This window comes from Acanthochromis polyacanthus, chromosome 18 (genome assembly GCF_021347895.1).
Source record: "Acanthochromis polyacanthus isolate Apoly-LR-REF ecotype Palm Island chromosome 18, KAUST_Apoly_ChrSc, whole genome shotgun sequence".
In the NCBI taxonomy this organism is placed as follows: Eukaryota; Metazoa; Chordata; class Actinopteri; family Pomacentridae; genus Acanthochromis; species Acanthochromis polyacanthus.
The window spans coordinates 17431191-17447125 of NC_067130.1; the positions used below are offsets into that span (position 1 = coordinate 17431191).

Genomic DNA, 15935 nt, shown 5'->3' on the forward strand with positions numbered 1-15935 from the left:
AATGGTTAGCGCTGAAATAAATCCATGTTTTGCTGAGACTTTCAATAAGCTGGCACAGCTTATCACTTCTCACTTTTTCCCTGATGGTTAATAAAATCCAGGGCAAGACTTCAGAAGAGACAGGCAGACTGACCGTGTTGCGGAAATAGATCTCCCAGCCGTCAAAGGGGATGTCCAGCTGGTCCCACACTACCTCTACTGACGTCTCTCTCACTGATTTGAATCGTAAACCCTCTGGCTGTGGAAGATCTGTAGGGTTAGACACAAATATAATCAAGAGTTACTATAGTTTTGTAAAGATATCTCATGTAAACTAACACAGAGACGATTGTGACGTACCTGTGACCACCCTCGCACTGACAGGGATGCTCCTCTTATTGCTCAGCACAGCGTAGACGTTGATAAAATACTCAATGCCAGGTTCAAGCTCTTTCACAGTGGCTGCAGTTTTGTCTCCTGACACAGTGAGCTCCTGCAGAAGACCCCCAGGAAAGGTGGGCACATAGGTAATGAGGTACTCTGTGACCAGCATCTCGTTGTTCCAGGACAGATCCACAGTTTCGGGGGTGACCTCGCCGACAATGAGGTCCTTTGGAGGAGACACTGGAAAAATTCAAGCAACAAAAAATGCTGAGGGTGTTGCCTTAGATGGTTTCTCATGCCCTCAGTCACCGAGTATCAACCACGCAGAGCTAATGCAAACTCCAGAGCCACATCTGGCTGTGGTGTGAAGAACTGCCAAAAAAGCACAAACCAAGACCAGACAAACCAAAAAACTCTTTTCTATTCTCTAAAATAGTTTCTCTTAGGATGAGTGGTGAGTGAATTTTGAGAAAGGAAGGAAATTACATCACTCTGGATTTGCTTTTATAGTACTTCTAGTTAACACATGGAAACTTTCAGAAATTGCCAAATCCTCTTTTGAAAACCTGCAGTGAGAACTTCTTACCTTCTGAGCAGTCCTCTCCGATGTATCCCTCATCACACACACACTGACCGTTCACGCAGCGGCCTTTGTCCTGGCAGTTGTTAATGCAGCTCAGCTCTGCGCAGCTTTCCCCTTCATATCCGCTCTCACACGAGCACCGCCCGTTGATGCAGCGCCCCCTGTTGTTGCAGTTATCTGGACAGGTGAGCACAGAGCAGTCGTCTCCTGAGTAGCCTTCCCGACAGACGCACTTGCCATCGAGGCAGTAACCCCGAGCCAGGCAGTCGTTGGGACAAGCTTTCTGACTGCAGTCTTCTCCACTGAATCCTTCATCACAAACACACTGTCCGTCGATGCACCGGCCACGGTTTCTGCAGTTGTTGGGGCAGCTCAGCTCACCACAGTCCTCACCAGTGAAGCCTGCATGACACACACAGCGTCCGTCAATACATTCGCCACGGCCGTAGCAGTTTGAAGGGCAGGTGCGGATGCTGCAGTCTTCGCCGGCGAAGCCTTCCTCGCAAACACACTGGCCGTTAACACAGCGCCCCCTGTGCAGGCAGCTGCTGGGACAGGACAGCTCGGAGCAGTCATCTCCCTGGAAGCCAACATCACAGGCGCACTGTCCATTTATGCACTGGCCTCTGTTGTTGCAGTTGTTCAGACATGCCAACTGGCTGCAGTCTTCGCCTTGGTAACCAGTGTCGCAGATACACATCCCATTGAAACATGTGCCTCTGCCATTACAATCATTGAGGCAGGTAAGCTGGGAGCAGTCCTCTCCACTGTAGCCAGCAGTGCAGACACACCGGCCATCAACACAGAAACCATTACCACGACAGTTGTTGGGGCAGGTACGATCTCCACAGTCCTCCCCGGTGAATCCTTCATCACAGTAGCAGGTGCCGTTGTCACAACGTCCACGGTCGTAGCAATCTTTGGGACAGATGAGCTCAGAGCAGTCAAAGCCAGTCCAAGGTTCATCGCACACACAGTCTCCATCATCACAACGACCACGGCCAAGGCAGTTGTTCAGGCACTTGCTCTGAGAGCAGTCTTCACCGAAGAAACCGTCCGAACAGATACAACTGCCGCCCACACACCGGCCTTGTGGTCCGCAGTCCACAGGGCAGACTTCGAGAGTGCAGTCTGCTCCAGTGAAACCCTTGAAGCACTCACATTTTCCGTCCACGCAGCGTCCTCGCTGCTGGCAGTTATTGGGACACTCGGGCTTCGTGCAGTTGGGTCCCTTCCAGCCTGGATCACAAATGCAGCCGCAGGTTTCAGCACTGTAGTTTCCATGACCATTGCAGAAAGGCTTTGTTCCCACCTTACCTTTAAAAAAAGGAAATGTTTTTAACTGTCTGTTTTTTCTGTTTTTCCATGTTGATGTAAACTTTTGTAACAGGCCCCTGTGACACGTGACTGTTGGTTCCAGCTGAGTCACGAATGACTTCCTGGTTGCACAGAAAACAGCAGATTTTTTTTTTTAATTTACAGAATCTAGTTAGAGCAAACAATTTATTTGGGGTGAATTTTTAAATGAGACATGCAGAAGGATTTTGATGAAATATCCTGGGTTTGCTTAACTTCTCAGATGAAACCAAAAGTCACACTTGGTTACTTCAGGGCCCATAGAGAGCCAAAAATCTTACAATTCTTTATCTTTTTACCAGGGATGTCAGTGCTGATCAAGGCAATTTTTAACTGACTGGTATGAGCACAGACCAAAGCCCAGTCCTTTGCTTGTGTCCAATGTCACAATGATTTTGTTGACCGACACTATTTTCTTAAAAAGTACAACATTGTCAATGAGTAATTGATGAAGTTGTTATACATATTTATTAAATTCGACATATGTCCTGTGCAGATTTGACTGTTTTCAGCCATGGAGACATAGCATTAATGAAGCACTCTTTATTAATGACAGCTTGATTTCACACATGCACACTGACTATCATGAAGCATCACAGAATACAGTGTCTTTGTGCCCTTTGACTAGTTAAACCTTGCACAATAGTCTAGGCTTGCCAACACAAAAGTGACTGCATTACAGTATTATACAATAAGAGGCTCCACCTGGTGATGCAGCAAAATACTGCAGCTAATCTACAATACTTTAAGTGTGTTTTATCTGGGAAACTGGTATTGGGTATTAGCAGTTAATAAAAATTCAGTGACTTGTATTGTATTAAAGGTGAAAAAAAATATCTTGATTGGAACATTCCTCAGTTTTAGGGTGGGGGGTTCAGAGGGTTAAAATGCAATCTCTTTATAGCAGCAGCTCGACCTTTTGGGAAATATGCCTGTGCGCTGTCTTGCTGAGAGTTAGATGTGAAGATACCAGTTTTATGTCTGTACTTATATGTCTGTACGAAATTACAGCCAGCAGACAGATAAATGAACAAATGTATTTCCCAAATCGCCACACTCTTTCTTTTAGATTGAATCATTCACAAAGGGTCTAAGACTTATTTTAGCAGCCAACAGACTTCTTATTTTCATTGCTTCTTAGAGCCAAATAAAGCCCCATTTACAGACAATTGATGAATTGTTGACCTCTGCTGTACAGAGAAAATTACACACCCACATTAAATTCCAAAGAACTCTCAACAGATGAATGGAACAGATGTGACTTGAAGGAGGCTCGTGGGATTACAAAGTATTCTTAGTGAAGCAGATAAAGAACGGGTTATTTTAACCACACTGGCAGTGAGATGCAACTACGACTGACTAAGTATGACAGATAAATCCCACCTACCTGTAACTTGTGCACTGCTGCAGTGATCCCTCAAAGCTGAAACTTCTCCTTCAAGCATTTCCAGCCGGCTCATGAGGTCTTTCAGGCCAGGCAGGTCGTCACTGCAACCACAGGCCTTCCGAGGTATGTTGATGCGGTGGGTAAAGATGATCTGGTTCTCCTTGTCAAGTGTGTGTTCGGTGATGCGATGGCCCGGGGAGACGGCTGCATCTTTAGGATAGAGCTGAGTGCTTTCCGGGGCGTCCAGGTCCACCGAGCACAAGGAGCTGGCAGGAACATTGATGTTGTAGACATGGTTGAAAACCACGGGCTGTTCTGCATTGGGGAGGGTGATGTTATGTTCTTTAGGGAACGCCACAGTCTGTTGTCGATGCCGCATGATTTTCTTCACAAGCCCAGCGTTTGATAAGCTGAGCAGAGCAATTAGGAGAACGCAGCTCAGAAGGCTTTGAGTACCCATGGTAGATGTGGGACGCGGAATTAGAGAAATAAATATTCGTTTAGAGCTCTGGCTAAAGGCCAATCTTGGTTATTGGTGGAAGATCTGGAGACACAAACACAGAATCAGACAAATGTAGTGTTAAGTTAATGCAACGCTGTATGATACACCCAGTCGACCCAGTGTAACAATGCAGACTACAAGAAGTCAACAATGAGAGATCTGAAGAATGGAAAAGCATCCATAACCTACCTCATCAAGTCTCATATGAGGATTGCAAAACAAATATCTTTCCAAATCATTTTTTCATGATTTGCTTCTATGCACTATATACAGCCATGGCCATAAGTTTGGACACAAGTACCATGACGCTTGTGAATCTTAGAAAATACCACAAAATTGTCTTGTGTCAAATTTTGTGGTATTTTCTAAGATTCACAAGCGTCATGGTACTTGTGTCCAAACTTATGGCCATGGCTGTAGCTATTCAAGCCTATACTATTCAATCTGAACATAGAGGACACTCTCTGGTTGAATTACAACTCACTAAAGCAGTGCTGACTGGTGGTGTGTGACCATGGCATTATTTAAATGGGTAATAGATTTGTTCTTTTGTATATTTGGTGCCCTAAGACAGTGGTTCTCAACCCTGTTCCTCAGGACCCCATATCCTGCATGTTTTAGATGCTTCCCTGCTCCAACACACCTGACTCAAATGATCAGCTCGTTATCAGGCTTCTGCAGAGGCTTGATGACGAGCTGATCATTTGAATCAGGTGTGTTGGAGCAGGGAAGCATCTAAAACATGCAGGACATGGGGTCCTGAGGAACAGGGTTGAGAACCACTGCCCTAAGATACCATTTCACCTGTAGATGAACAATAAAAAGTCTCCGAGGCTTCATCTCTGCATTTTAAACATTTTGGAGCCCAGCAGCCATTACAAAGCACACCAATCAAGTTTTAAGGCTGGTGGCTTTGTGGTGAAGAGCAATGCCAGAACTACTCCAACACCCATCTTTAAGTGTGACTATAAAACCGCACACACATGTGGACATTCTGAGAAATATTTATTTGCTCTGCACAAAGTTAAAGAGCTACAATGCAGCACAAAGCCCAGTTCTTGATGTGCAAAAATAAGAACAACCACCAAAGTCAAGTAAATAGTAGCAAACAACAAAGTAAGGGAGACCAGATCTGCTTTTTTTTTTTAACAGAACTTCAGGCTTGTTAAGGGCAGACGCAAGACTATTTGTGTCAGTCTGAACGTTTACCATACGAGTTAGAAATAAAAAGGTTTCCAATAAGTACAAAGGCCACTATGGACATATAAGAGCTGCAACATGGAACCATTTTGGCTGCACAAGCAACCAAATATCTGTCAAGTGTGACTACACAACATTTTCATTGGTCACACTGGTGAATCTGACATTAAGCAGCTCCGTGTGCGGCAGCAGTATTATGATTATTTTTATCCTCATTCTGTTACATCATAGTCTATGAGTAACTTTGTTTCTAGAGTTTCCAGCTGGTGAATAAAATTGATCACTGTAGGTTGGTGTTCTACTTTAGCTTTGGTTACAAGATGAAGACCGAATAGATTGCTGGTTTAGCCATGTCATTTTTTAAAACTATTTGCCTTCTTAGACACAAAAGAAAAAAAAACAATGTGTGTGTTTTTTCTGTTTTAATGCCATTATTGTTTATTACATGGTGGAACTTTCTTTATCATTTGTCAATGTTGGAATAAACTGACAGTCTTTATGTTATTATTGTGGCACAGTAAGGTGTGGTGACAAAATTCTGGTGTTCCAAGAAGTTAGTCTGGAGCCTCGTTTAGAGATATTTTCAGTACTTTTTAACGAGCTTTTCGTAACAGAGCTGCCATAAAGGGATTGTGCCAATTGTCATTAATTTAATACATCTGTAGAGTTTATTAAAGGGCTAAAAAGACAAAAAAAAAACAAGAAAGCACTGTATATGGGTGACAAGACTTGGTGAATAATCAGACAGCTGATCACCAAAACATAACTATGCAACTAATTATTTTGCGAAGAAGGCCAAATATCTACTGCTTCCTGCTTTTCACATGTGCAGAGTTAATGTTTGTCTTCATCAGGTATCAGTGTAAACTGAATATCTTTGTGTTTTTGGCTGTTGGTTGCTCACAACAGGCATTTAAACATATTTTAAAAAAAAAAACTTTATCCAATAGGAATAAATTATTTCAATGGAAAAAATGGTGTGGAATAACTGACAGTATAAATAATCAGTGGCTGCAGCCCGAACTATGTCGACTAACACCTGAGATTCATTGCTGTAATAAACTGCTTTCACACTTTGCTGTGAATGCACTTCTGTGTAAGAAAAACCTCAATACCAAAGAATCCACAGTTGTGCTGGCACGTCAAGTTCAAGTATTTGATGCATCTCAGCTGTTTTGCTTCTCCAGTATCTGTACATATATTGGGCTGAAATAGTGTGAAAACGAATAATCCATCCCAGCACGCAGCGCTGCTTCTCACCCACACGTCTCTCAGATGACTTCATCAGCTGGACACCAAGAACTCCATAATTTGTGGGAGTCAAATGACAAGCTTCTTCCTCAGCGTGGGAAAACCTCCTTGAATTAGTCAGTGATGAGTTTCCAAAGGACCTGAGTAAGCAGGAGACCCTGAAAATCTACAGAAAGGCCCTCAGTGACTGACATACAGTACTGGCAGTTCCTAAATCCTCTAAACATCCTCATGTGCAGTTTTACGACCTATTGCTACCAACGCAGACCTACGTTTGCAGGTTTCATTCAACCTCCAGTCTGGCTCCTCGACAGTAAGTAGTCTTGAACATTTCACCCTCGAACAGCCAGACTGAATGTTTGCTGTCAGGCTCACATGCATGTCTGCTACTACATCTGGGAGGCAGAAAACTACATTAGAGGAGTTGCATCTGTTGCAATCCATGAGCATTTTGTCCAGATTTTTTCTGCACAATCAAAAATGACTTCCAGAAGGGAATATAAGGACTTGGAGATATAAAAAGACATGTGGTCCACCTGGATTTCTATTCTCACGCGTATGGAAAATATTCAATTTGACCCTTCTCAGCTATCAGATAACCAAAAGTAGATGTTCAACAAAGATTCACCTGAATGTTTGATGCGTCTTTTTGTTATTTTCATTGCCACTCGTATATTTATGAGCACAACATATTTTGTCTTCCAAAGGTAAAAAAAAAAATCAAAACACCTGCGCATAAATCAGAACTACTTCACCCTCCCAAAATCACAAGAAACTAGCTATACAAAAACCATCAAATCTTCATTTGAAGAGTAAAATCATTAAAAAAAAAACACTCCATCATTCAGCATTTCCTCCAGATTTAGACAAATTTAACCTTCTAAAGCCCCAAACACACCATGCTATCTTTATTTTTTAAATCACCAAAACACACTACACATGTTGCCAGAGCCAGAAACAGTAAAAATGCAAAACAGCAAAGAATCATTTGATTTTGAACTTTTTGGCAGTCCTTGAACTAACCATCGGTAACATGTCATTTGGTTGGGAAAATTACCTAAAGCTTAAAAATGATAATATATTATTAAAGTTCTTTTGTTCTGCATGTCTCATTTAAAACACCTCCACAAAACAGGCTGTTTGCTCGTATCAAAAGACACCTGGTACACAAAATTAATTAAAATAGGATTTTAAACAGGATTTAAAATACAATCCTGCACTGCCTGTAGACACCACGGTCTTATTATCAGACTTTTTAACTTTTTTTAATGACTCTTTTCCAAGTTGTTTTCTCCTGACTAGATCTTGCTTGTGTTGTATCTACTCTCAGACGTACATCGCTTAGGATAAAAGCATCTGCTAAATAAAACTGTACAACTCTATTCAGATTCTATGAAAAGCACAATGCTTATTAATGCAACTGTGAAGCCAACAGTAACTGAGCTGCAACCAGCAGTCATGTGACAAAAATTCAAGGACTTTTACATTGAGCTGTAGGTCGTGTTTACACACAGCAGCTTAATCCTCCTGTTGCCCTCAATTACAGCACCAAAAAAATGTTGCTCCCTTGTCTGAAAAAATCCAAAAATGAAGGAAAAAAATTCCCAACTTTATAAAAATTTGCAAAACCTCCATGAGGAAAATTCCTTAAAAGTTTACTTTAAAGATTGTAATTTTTTTTTTAAATCCCAACTTTGGCAAGAAATAAAAAAATAAAAAAACAAAAAATCTAAATTGTAAATATTTTCAAAATTAATAATAAAAATCTCTTAAAAAATCCTAAAAATATCTAAAGTGATTACATATATATCAGTACAAGTTCTAATATTTTCTTTCAGGACATTAGGAAAAATTAAACCAAAATCCAGTAAAATTTGCTGGACTTTGGTTGATTTTTTTCCTCTATTTTTTTCAAAGAAACCTTTTAAAACATTTCTTTTTTACACCAAAAAGTGTTCAAAAATTTCCCAAAAATGTTGAAAATGTGGAATTTTTCACTTTGAAAATGTATATATATTTCCACATTTTCAAACCGATGTCAGGTTTTTCAGTTTTTATTTAATAATGAAAGAGTATTCAACTTTGTTTTTTTAATGATTTATGACATTATAACTTTACTACACATCCACAGAAGACATTTTTGAGTTTTCACGTCTTCTAGCCAAGCTGATGCTGTCTCCGTAGATGCGCGGGACTTTATATTGCAGTGAAAAATGACTCCACAGTGAGTAAGGATGTGGCACAAGTCCTCACAGCTGATTTTTTTTTCCTAAAAATTGTCAGAAACATACACACAGTTTCAAACTTATCACATTCTTGACATTACACCCACCCCATGACCTTATTTCCACCTTTGACACCAAACTCGATGTCTTCCAGTCTGCTTTTTTGTGAATTAATTTCACTGATTGTTAAGATTATTAACGAAGTGGTTCAGAATTAATGGGCCATTTGAACCCAAGTGTCAAATATAATTATAGCTTTTCCAAAATATCAAGATGATATCAAATTTCCCAGTAATGAATGCCAGAGATCTATTCTTGGAGAAAACCAATAAAATGGAAGAAGCAGCAGGAATCGACAGTCTTTGAACTCAGCATGCGTCCTGAAACCAGAACACACCATGACGCCTGAATGATGATGTCGGTTTTTACTGTTAGATTTTGCATCATGATGTCCTCCCTAAATCAGACTGATGATAAATATTTTCCATTAGTGTCTCCGCAGTGCCAGAAGATTTAGTTCTGAAGGTGGACCTCTTTCATCATCCCCCTTTTCTTTCCTTTATTGTCGGCACCTTTGACCCGACTTCTCTTTCATCATGCGCCTCCTGCCAGCATTCTGCTCCCCCTCAGCTTATCTGGTAAAGCGCAGATATAAAACTGAGCTTCAGTTTCATGACTTCTTTGCACATCTGGTGAGTAGCAGGATGAAGGTGGGTTCTGCCTGGGGTTGTAAATCTGAAAATTAGGTCTTGAGATATGTTTCTGATCTGTGTCTAGAAAACTTTACAAGACACAACACTGAGAATTTGCTGCCTTGGAGGCAAAGAGTGAATCTGCTTAAACCCTCAGCAAGGCTTCTGCTGCATACATCTGGGAGAAGACACTTGTGATAACTTCAATGCAGGGCAAAGTAACATTTCCATATTTTAAAGAATCTGAAAGAACTTTAAATACAAAGAGCATTATTTAATACCTTTTTTAACACTGATGGAAGATTAAGATGGATGGAAGATGGAAGATAAGTTTACCATTTTTTTAAGTATCTCTTGCAAAATGAATGGACTAATTACCAAAAATGCATTATTCTTATATAGTATTGCAAATAATTAAGAATATGATCGTATGGCTACATTTTTAACTTTTATTTATTTTTTTAATTAAATTGATTTTTAAAAAATTGCTAAAGTTAGCTAAAATTGCCCATCTGCTGCTCTGAGTTTAAAAAAAAAATTAAACTTAAGAAAAAAAAAAAGCTTAAAATGCCAGCCAGGGGTTGAGAGTGATGGCAAGTGGAATGTGAGACAGGAGTTGCCAATTGACTACTATAGTGTAAAAGAAAAAAAAAAAAAGGCTCATTCTTTTTAAAAAAAATAAAACTAGTTATATTTTGTACCTTTACTATACTACCAAAAAATATTATTTTCCATATATTTGCTGTTATTTGGAAGAAAAAAATACATATATTATGCATTTGAAAATGCTAAATACCGTTTAACTGTTATTTTACAGTTATGCCATGTATCTAAAATAAAAAATAATTAAAAAAAAACAAAAAATAAGCAAATACTACCAACAATATCCATGTCAAAAATCTGTGTTTTTATATAGCAACTAGTTGTTTTACAATGCGTCATCTTAAACTACCCTGTTTTATTCTATTTATACGAGTTAAAATTTGTATTATTTTACAGCTATTTGCTGTTATTTTCACAGTCTTTTACCATTTTTAAATGATCCAATTTTCCACCTATCTTCTGGCACCCTTGCTGCCAGGTTTTCCCCATATTAACTTTTTTCCCACCAAACCTTTTAAAAATACTTTCAACACATTTGAGGGCTGATTCTTTAGATGGAGTTTTTATGTCCTGGTGACCACTGAAATTACAGCCATGGCTCTCTTTGCATTCATCTGGAGTGCCCGGTGTCCAGATTTGTTACCAGTTTGGCTTCTGAGTTGCAAAACTTGCAAATACAGATTTTGACACCTCTGCTACAGAGGGCTCTTTTCAATTGGGAGACTTTTTCCGAGACATTCATCCAATGCACGTTATTCTGCTACCAGCCGGCAAAATACCCAAAGAAAAATACTGCTGCCGGGCTGTTAACACATACTAAGACGAGCAACCACATCACACCACTCCTTGTTGCCCTTCACTTTCTACAAGTGAATTTTGGAAATCATTTTATTGCTTGTTTTTAAGGCTTTGAATGGTCTGGTTCTTGCCTATGAGCTGCCAACTTCCTATGAGCCTCAGTGTTCCTCTGCCGGGTTCTACTGATGGTTTCTTATGCTCATCTGATCACCAAAGGAAGTCCACCTCAGTATCATGTTCTGTTCTTAAAACTCACTTTTATCCTTCAGCTTTTCTTAACAGATTGTAGTTTTACCAATTCAAATGATTTGATCTCGTTCTGGTTCTTCATCACTTTCTTATTTTATCTTATCTTGAATATGTTATTTAATTGAAAAACATGTTGAAACTTTGTTTTGGACAGATGTTCTATAGTGCATTTGTGTTAGTGTGGTGGAGGACTGGTGGTGACTGGTGATCTGGGCTGAATTAATACGAGCTGTTGTCTCTTGGATCCAAACCAGTGCAAGTACAATAGAAGGTAGGGGTAGTCTCTAATATAAGCTTAGTCAGGAGAAGAGCAGAATGAGGGTCTGAAAAGAAAGATTGCAATCTTAGGGAACTTCTGTAGCTGTCAAAAGTCTGAACCCCTGTGCAAAAATTGAAAAATCCCAAACAGTAGCATTAAAGTGTGGAATATATTTGAAAATAACCAAAGTTTCACAAATTTAACAGTCAAGTTGATGGATGAGGATGTGTCTGGTCACCTCTGATTAGAGAGTGTAAACATTCCTGTCATAGAGAACTCCCAAATGGTTGAGTCAATGTCAGCATTGGTTCTGCAAGGCTGAGGGTGATTTTAAAAAGTAGGTGGAGTGTGGAGCCATCAATTCCATTAATTCATCCATTTTGTTCTGTGTGTACAGGGTTGGGTTGTAGTTGCAGCACAACAAGCAGGTAATTCTAAACGTTCCTTTCCTCAGCAATATGTTTTTGTCCCTTTTGCAGGATCCTGCAATGTTCCCAGGTCAGATGAGATTTGTAATCCCTCTGAGTTTCCTGCTGAAAAACCTCCATAGAAAGATTCCCAGGAAGCATCCTTATCTGATGCTGGAACTACTGTAGCGGCCTCCTTTCAAGGGGATGAACCATTTGCTCTGTTCTGAGTCTATGACATTTAAAATTTATAAACGTGCTTAAAATGTCAATTTAAACACTAGCATGTATTTGCTCCAACGAAGTAGAGACGTATCATTTAGTTTACACCTCAAATAACATGTTTAATTGTGCAGTAACAACAGTGTTTGCTGAAGGTCTGACAGCACAGAGAAACTAAATAGAACCATCTACCGTGGCAACAAACAATTTCACGCGAGATGTATAATGTCTCCTGACAGCCAGTGACTAAATTCTAAAAAGTTTTATGTTGATGTGTCAGTCTACAGCAGGCAAGACAAAATATTTAAGTTGTAAAATTTAAGACCTTTAATATCTTCTTTAGTAAGGACTTTTTCTGAGGTAACTGCCACCTTTCAAAAGGTGCAGACAGCCTGTTTAAACAGAGGTTGGATGGATGAGAACACTGGTGCTTACAGCAAAAAGCCAAGAATACATCTTTTCAAAGCCGGCCTGGGGTTGAGCAAGGACATATTATTTAACTGTGGGACATGGGAAGACAATTTGTGGAGAAAACTGAAATAAATATAACCTGGTCACTAAGCTATAATCCAGTCGCCGTAGCTTCAGTACTCTTCCCCAATGCTGGCAACCAGAAGGGAACTTTCCCGCGTGGAAAAGACAAACTGGGAATGTTGGCCCCGGACTGACGACATCTGTTTTGCCGAGTCAAAGGGAACAAAAAAAAAAAAAAAAGGCACTGAGGGACTTGTCCGCATAATCGCTCTACCTTTGGTAAAACTGAAAGTGCTACTGCATGTAGATGTGATTGTGGGTTTGTCGTCTCTGATCACGTCTACGTGCCGACTGATGGCTGCTGCTGGTGATGAAACACTGACAAGAACCCTGCATGAGAAGAACACAAATGCAGCATGTCTGGACTCACTCCTCATGGAAAGCATTTGCAGCGTGTCAAGACTCTGGTCAGTGGCCGACATTAAACGAGTGCACGCGCTTGTTTATCTGTCTGAGAGATTTAAACATTTTTATTTTCCATGAACTCGAAAGAGCGAAACCTTCTCATGGAACAGCTGCAAGTCATTGCAGGGAAGCTAATTGTAGCCGATACAGTAACAGAAAATTCAGCACTTCATGAGCAGATTACACATTTTCCCACTGCTGCATGGCAATATCCTCAAATGGGCACTTAGGAATAATAACCCTGAGTTTTATTGTGTCCCCAGGTGAGCCTAAACAGGATTCAGACTTTAGCTTGGAGACTCTCTGCCATTAATGATTTTATTAAGTGTTATGTTTGTTATAGAGTTTAATTTCTCAATCAAAATAATACAAAAATGTGCTGTTCTGAGTTCTTAAAAGTGAAGATTTACTGCTTTTTTCAAACACACATTAGTAAAGTTATTATATTTGAGTCTTGCGCAAACCAATCCATGTAAATCATCCACTTTTCATTATTTTTAGTCAACTAATCTGCTAAAAAGTTCATTTATTTGGACTGACTTGTGTTCATTTTGCTGCTGTGCGGGATATGAGAATAAATCCCTCTACTGGTAAATGAACAGGAGCATCAGAGCTGAGTTACAAACTGCCATCTGTGCTAATCACTAACACACCTTTAAAAAAAAAAAAAAAAAAGCCTGACAGATTTACAGTGTTAAATGTCTTGCAAGCCAACACAGTCACAGAGCTGACTCAGAAAATGCACTTATATTATAAATATATACATCCGCTTATCCGATGTATATTTTAAAATCATGACTTATGTTTTTAGCACAAGTTTAAACGTCACAGAAAGACAAACGTAGATTATTATTAAACCCATTAACCCTCCCACTGTTCTCATTTACAGGGACCAAAAAATATTGCTTCTTTGTCGGTAAAAAAATCCAAAAATTCACCAAAAAAATTCCCCAAATTTCAGAAAATTTGCAAAATCTTCAGGATGAAAATTCCAACAATAACTTAAAGTTTCCCTTAAAATTTGGATTTTTAAAAAATCCCCCATATTTGGCAAGAAAATTCTTGTAAATATTTTTTTTTTAAAAAAAGAGTAAAAATCTTCCAAAAAAATCCTAAATATTTCTGAAGTGAATACATATATATCAGTGAAACTACTAATATTTTCTTTAAGAACATTCACATAAAAAAAAGAATATATACATATATATATATATATATATATATATATATCTTTTTTTTTCTCCCCATATTTTCAAACTTTAAACCAGGTCATTTTTGGCCCACAGGACACCAGGAGGGTTAAAACACCTTCACTAACCATCACCCACACTTCTGTTGCTCAGCCAACACTGGGAATTGGGACATCAGGAAAAAAAATCTAGCATATTTTGCATCTAATAAAAGGTGCGTGATGCTGAGTTACGATTAGCCCCCTGCTCCTAGTATCAAGGTCATGCAGAGGGAAACGGTGCAGCCCTGCAGCTACCAAACCAGCTGTCCCTCGTGGAGGTTTGTTCGCTGAGACACCTCTCTCTGCTGCACAGACATATCCCACAACAGCCAGCACATAGCAGGCAGGCTGTAAAACATCCCGGCCTGAGTTACTGCGCATGGGGAATGATGTGCATTCTAGATAAGAGTTGAAGAATTGTGGATAAAACTGTACACGAGAGAAACTGAGTGATTATGATCTTCTTCAGCTGAAATATTCATTCCGGCTGAATGTGGACAGAAGCGGTGACTCAAACCCACCACACAAAGGATGAAGCAGAAGTTAAAACGACCGTAAGCCAGACTTTGATTTCAATTAGGCAGAGCTAATAGACTGAGTGGATGAAGTACTTTTTTCTCTTTGCCCACATTGGCAAATCCTTTCCCTCTTTTCCCGTCATTTAATATCCACCATGGAAAAACGATGCACAATGAAACCTGAATTACATCGCATTGGTTTTGTGATGAATCACCAGGCTGCAAAAAACCTCACCAGACAGAGAGATACTCGAGTATTTTTTGGCCCCATGCATAAACACACACAGATGGACAGTGCTTATTTTCATTTTTCCCTGTATTGATCTACAACCTGACAAAATTTGCGAGCGTCTGGCCCTTCTACTGAGCCTGTCAAAGCTGAGGGATAATTCTTCCACATGGTCGAGCCAGTCAGTCATCACCTCTGATCCCTGCACTGGCTGCTGACTGAGGAAGAAGTTGCAGTATACACCAAGAATGCACCTCCAGTAAACTATAATCAGTGCTTTCTGGTCATTGTGCACCAGTGCAAACCTGCTGAAGAGGCTAAGTTGCAATTAAAAGTCAAGAAAAAGTCAAGAAATACACCTCTGGAGCATGCAATAAAGGTGAAATGCATAAATATCACTTCTTACCTGCAATGGCGGAATCTACTTTTTGTCACACCCCCATGAAGAGCTCCTCCAAGCCAAAAAAAAAATGATGCTTCTGTCTGTTGAGTCACAGCTTCTCCAGGAAGGTGGCAGCTCCGTCAGTCCTCCCTCAGCCAGCTCCTTATCTCCCCTCACAGCTCAGGCTGGAGTTCAGCTCCTTCGCTGACAGAGAGGGAGTGAGTCAAAAGCAGGGAGAGAGACGGAGAGAGAGGGGGGGAGAGAGAGGGAGAGAGTGGGAGTAAATGTCTTTTAAAGTGTGAGGAGTGTTTAGGTCAGACACCCATTGCTTTAAACTCCAGCCCTTAAATAGCCGTCATTCTCCCTCCCCTCGCAGCGAGTCTTCCCCCTCCCTCCACTGTAACTAATGGATGCAGAGCTGGGCTGCTGCTGCCTCTAAATGAGATGCCACTGTTACTGGGAGTCATGACAGAGCGAGCGGTGCCTGCGGTTGAGCCGGAAAATTAGAGGGGAAAGCCGGGCAATGAGAGGAAAGTGAA

At 40.2% G+C, this 15935-nt stretch overlaps 1 protein-coding gene across 4 annotated transcripts in view; it reads right to left on the reverse strand.

The window, feature by feature from the left end:
- The window catches only part of tnca (tenascin Ca), a 68523-nt gene that overhangs the window by 30716 nt on the left and 21872 nt on the right, over window positions 1-15935 (reverse strand). Inside the window, exons 2-6 of one of the 4 annotated variants that reach the window (XM_051938665.1) lie at window positions 15421-15600; window positions 3690-4233; window positions 950-2263; window positions 340-603; window positions 134-249 (exon numbers count right to left, since the gene is read on the reverse strand). In XM_051938665.1, coding sequence (XP_051794625.1) covers window positions 134-249; window positions 340-603; window positions 950-2263; window positions 3690-4149 — 2154 coding nt within the window. In that variant the 5' untranslated portion in view covers window positions 4150-4233; window positions 15421-15600. Of the gene's footprint in view, window positions 1-133; window positions 250-339; window positions 604-949; window positions 2264-3689; window positions 4234-15420; window positions 15772-15935 lie in introns of those variants that run through there. The other 3 variants (XM_022197246.2, XM_051938664.1, XM_022197245.2) reach the window with 3 other exon arrangements.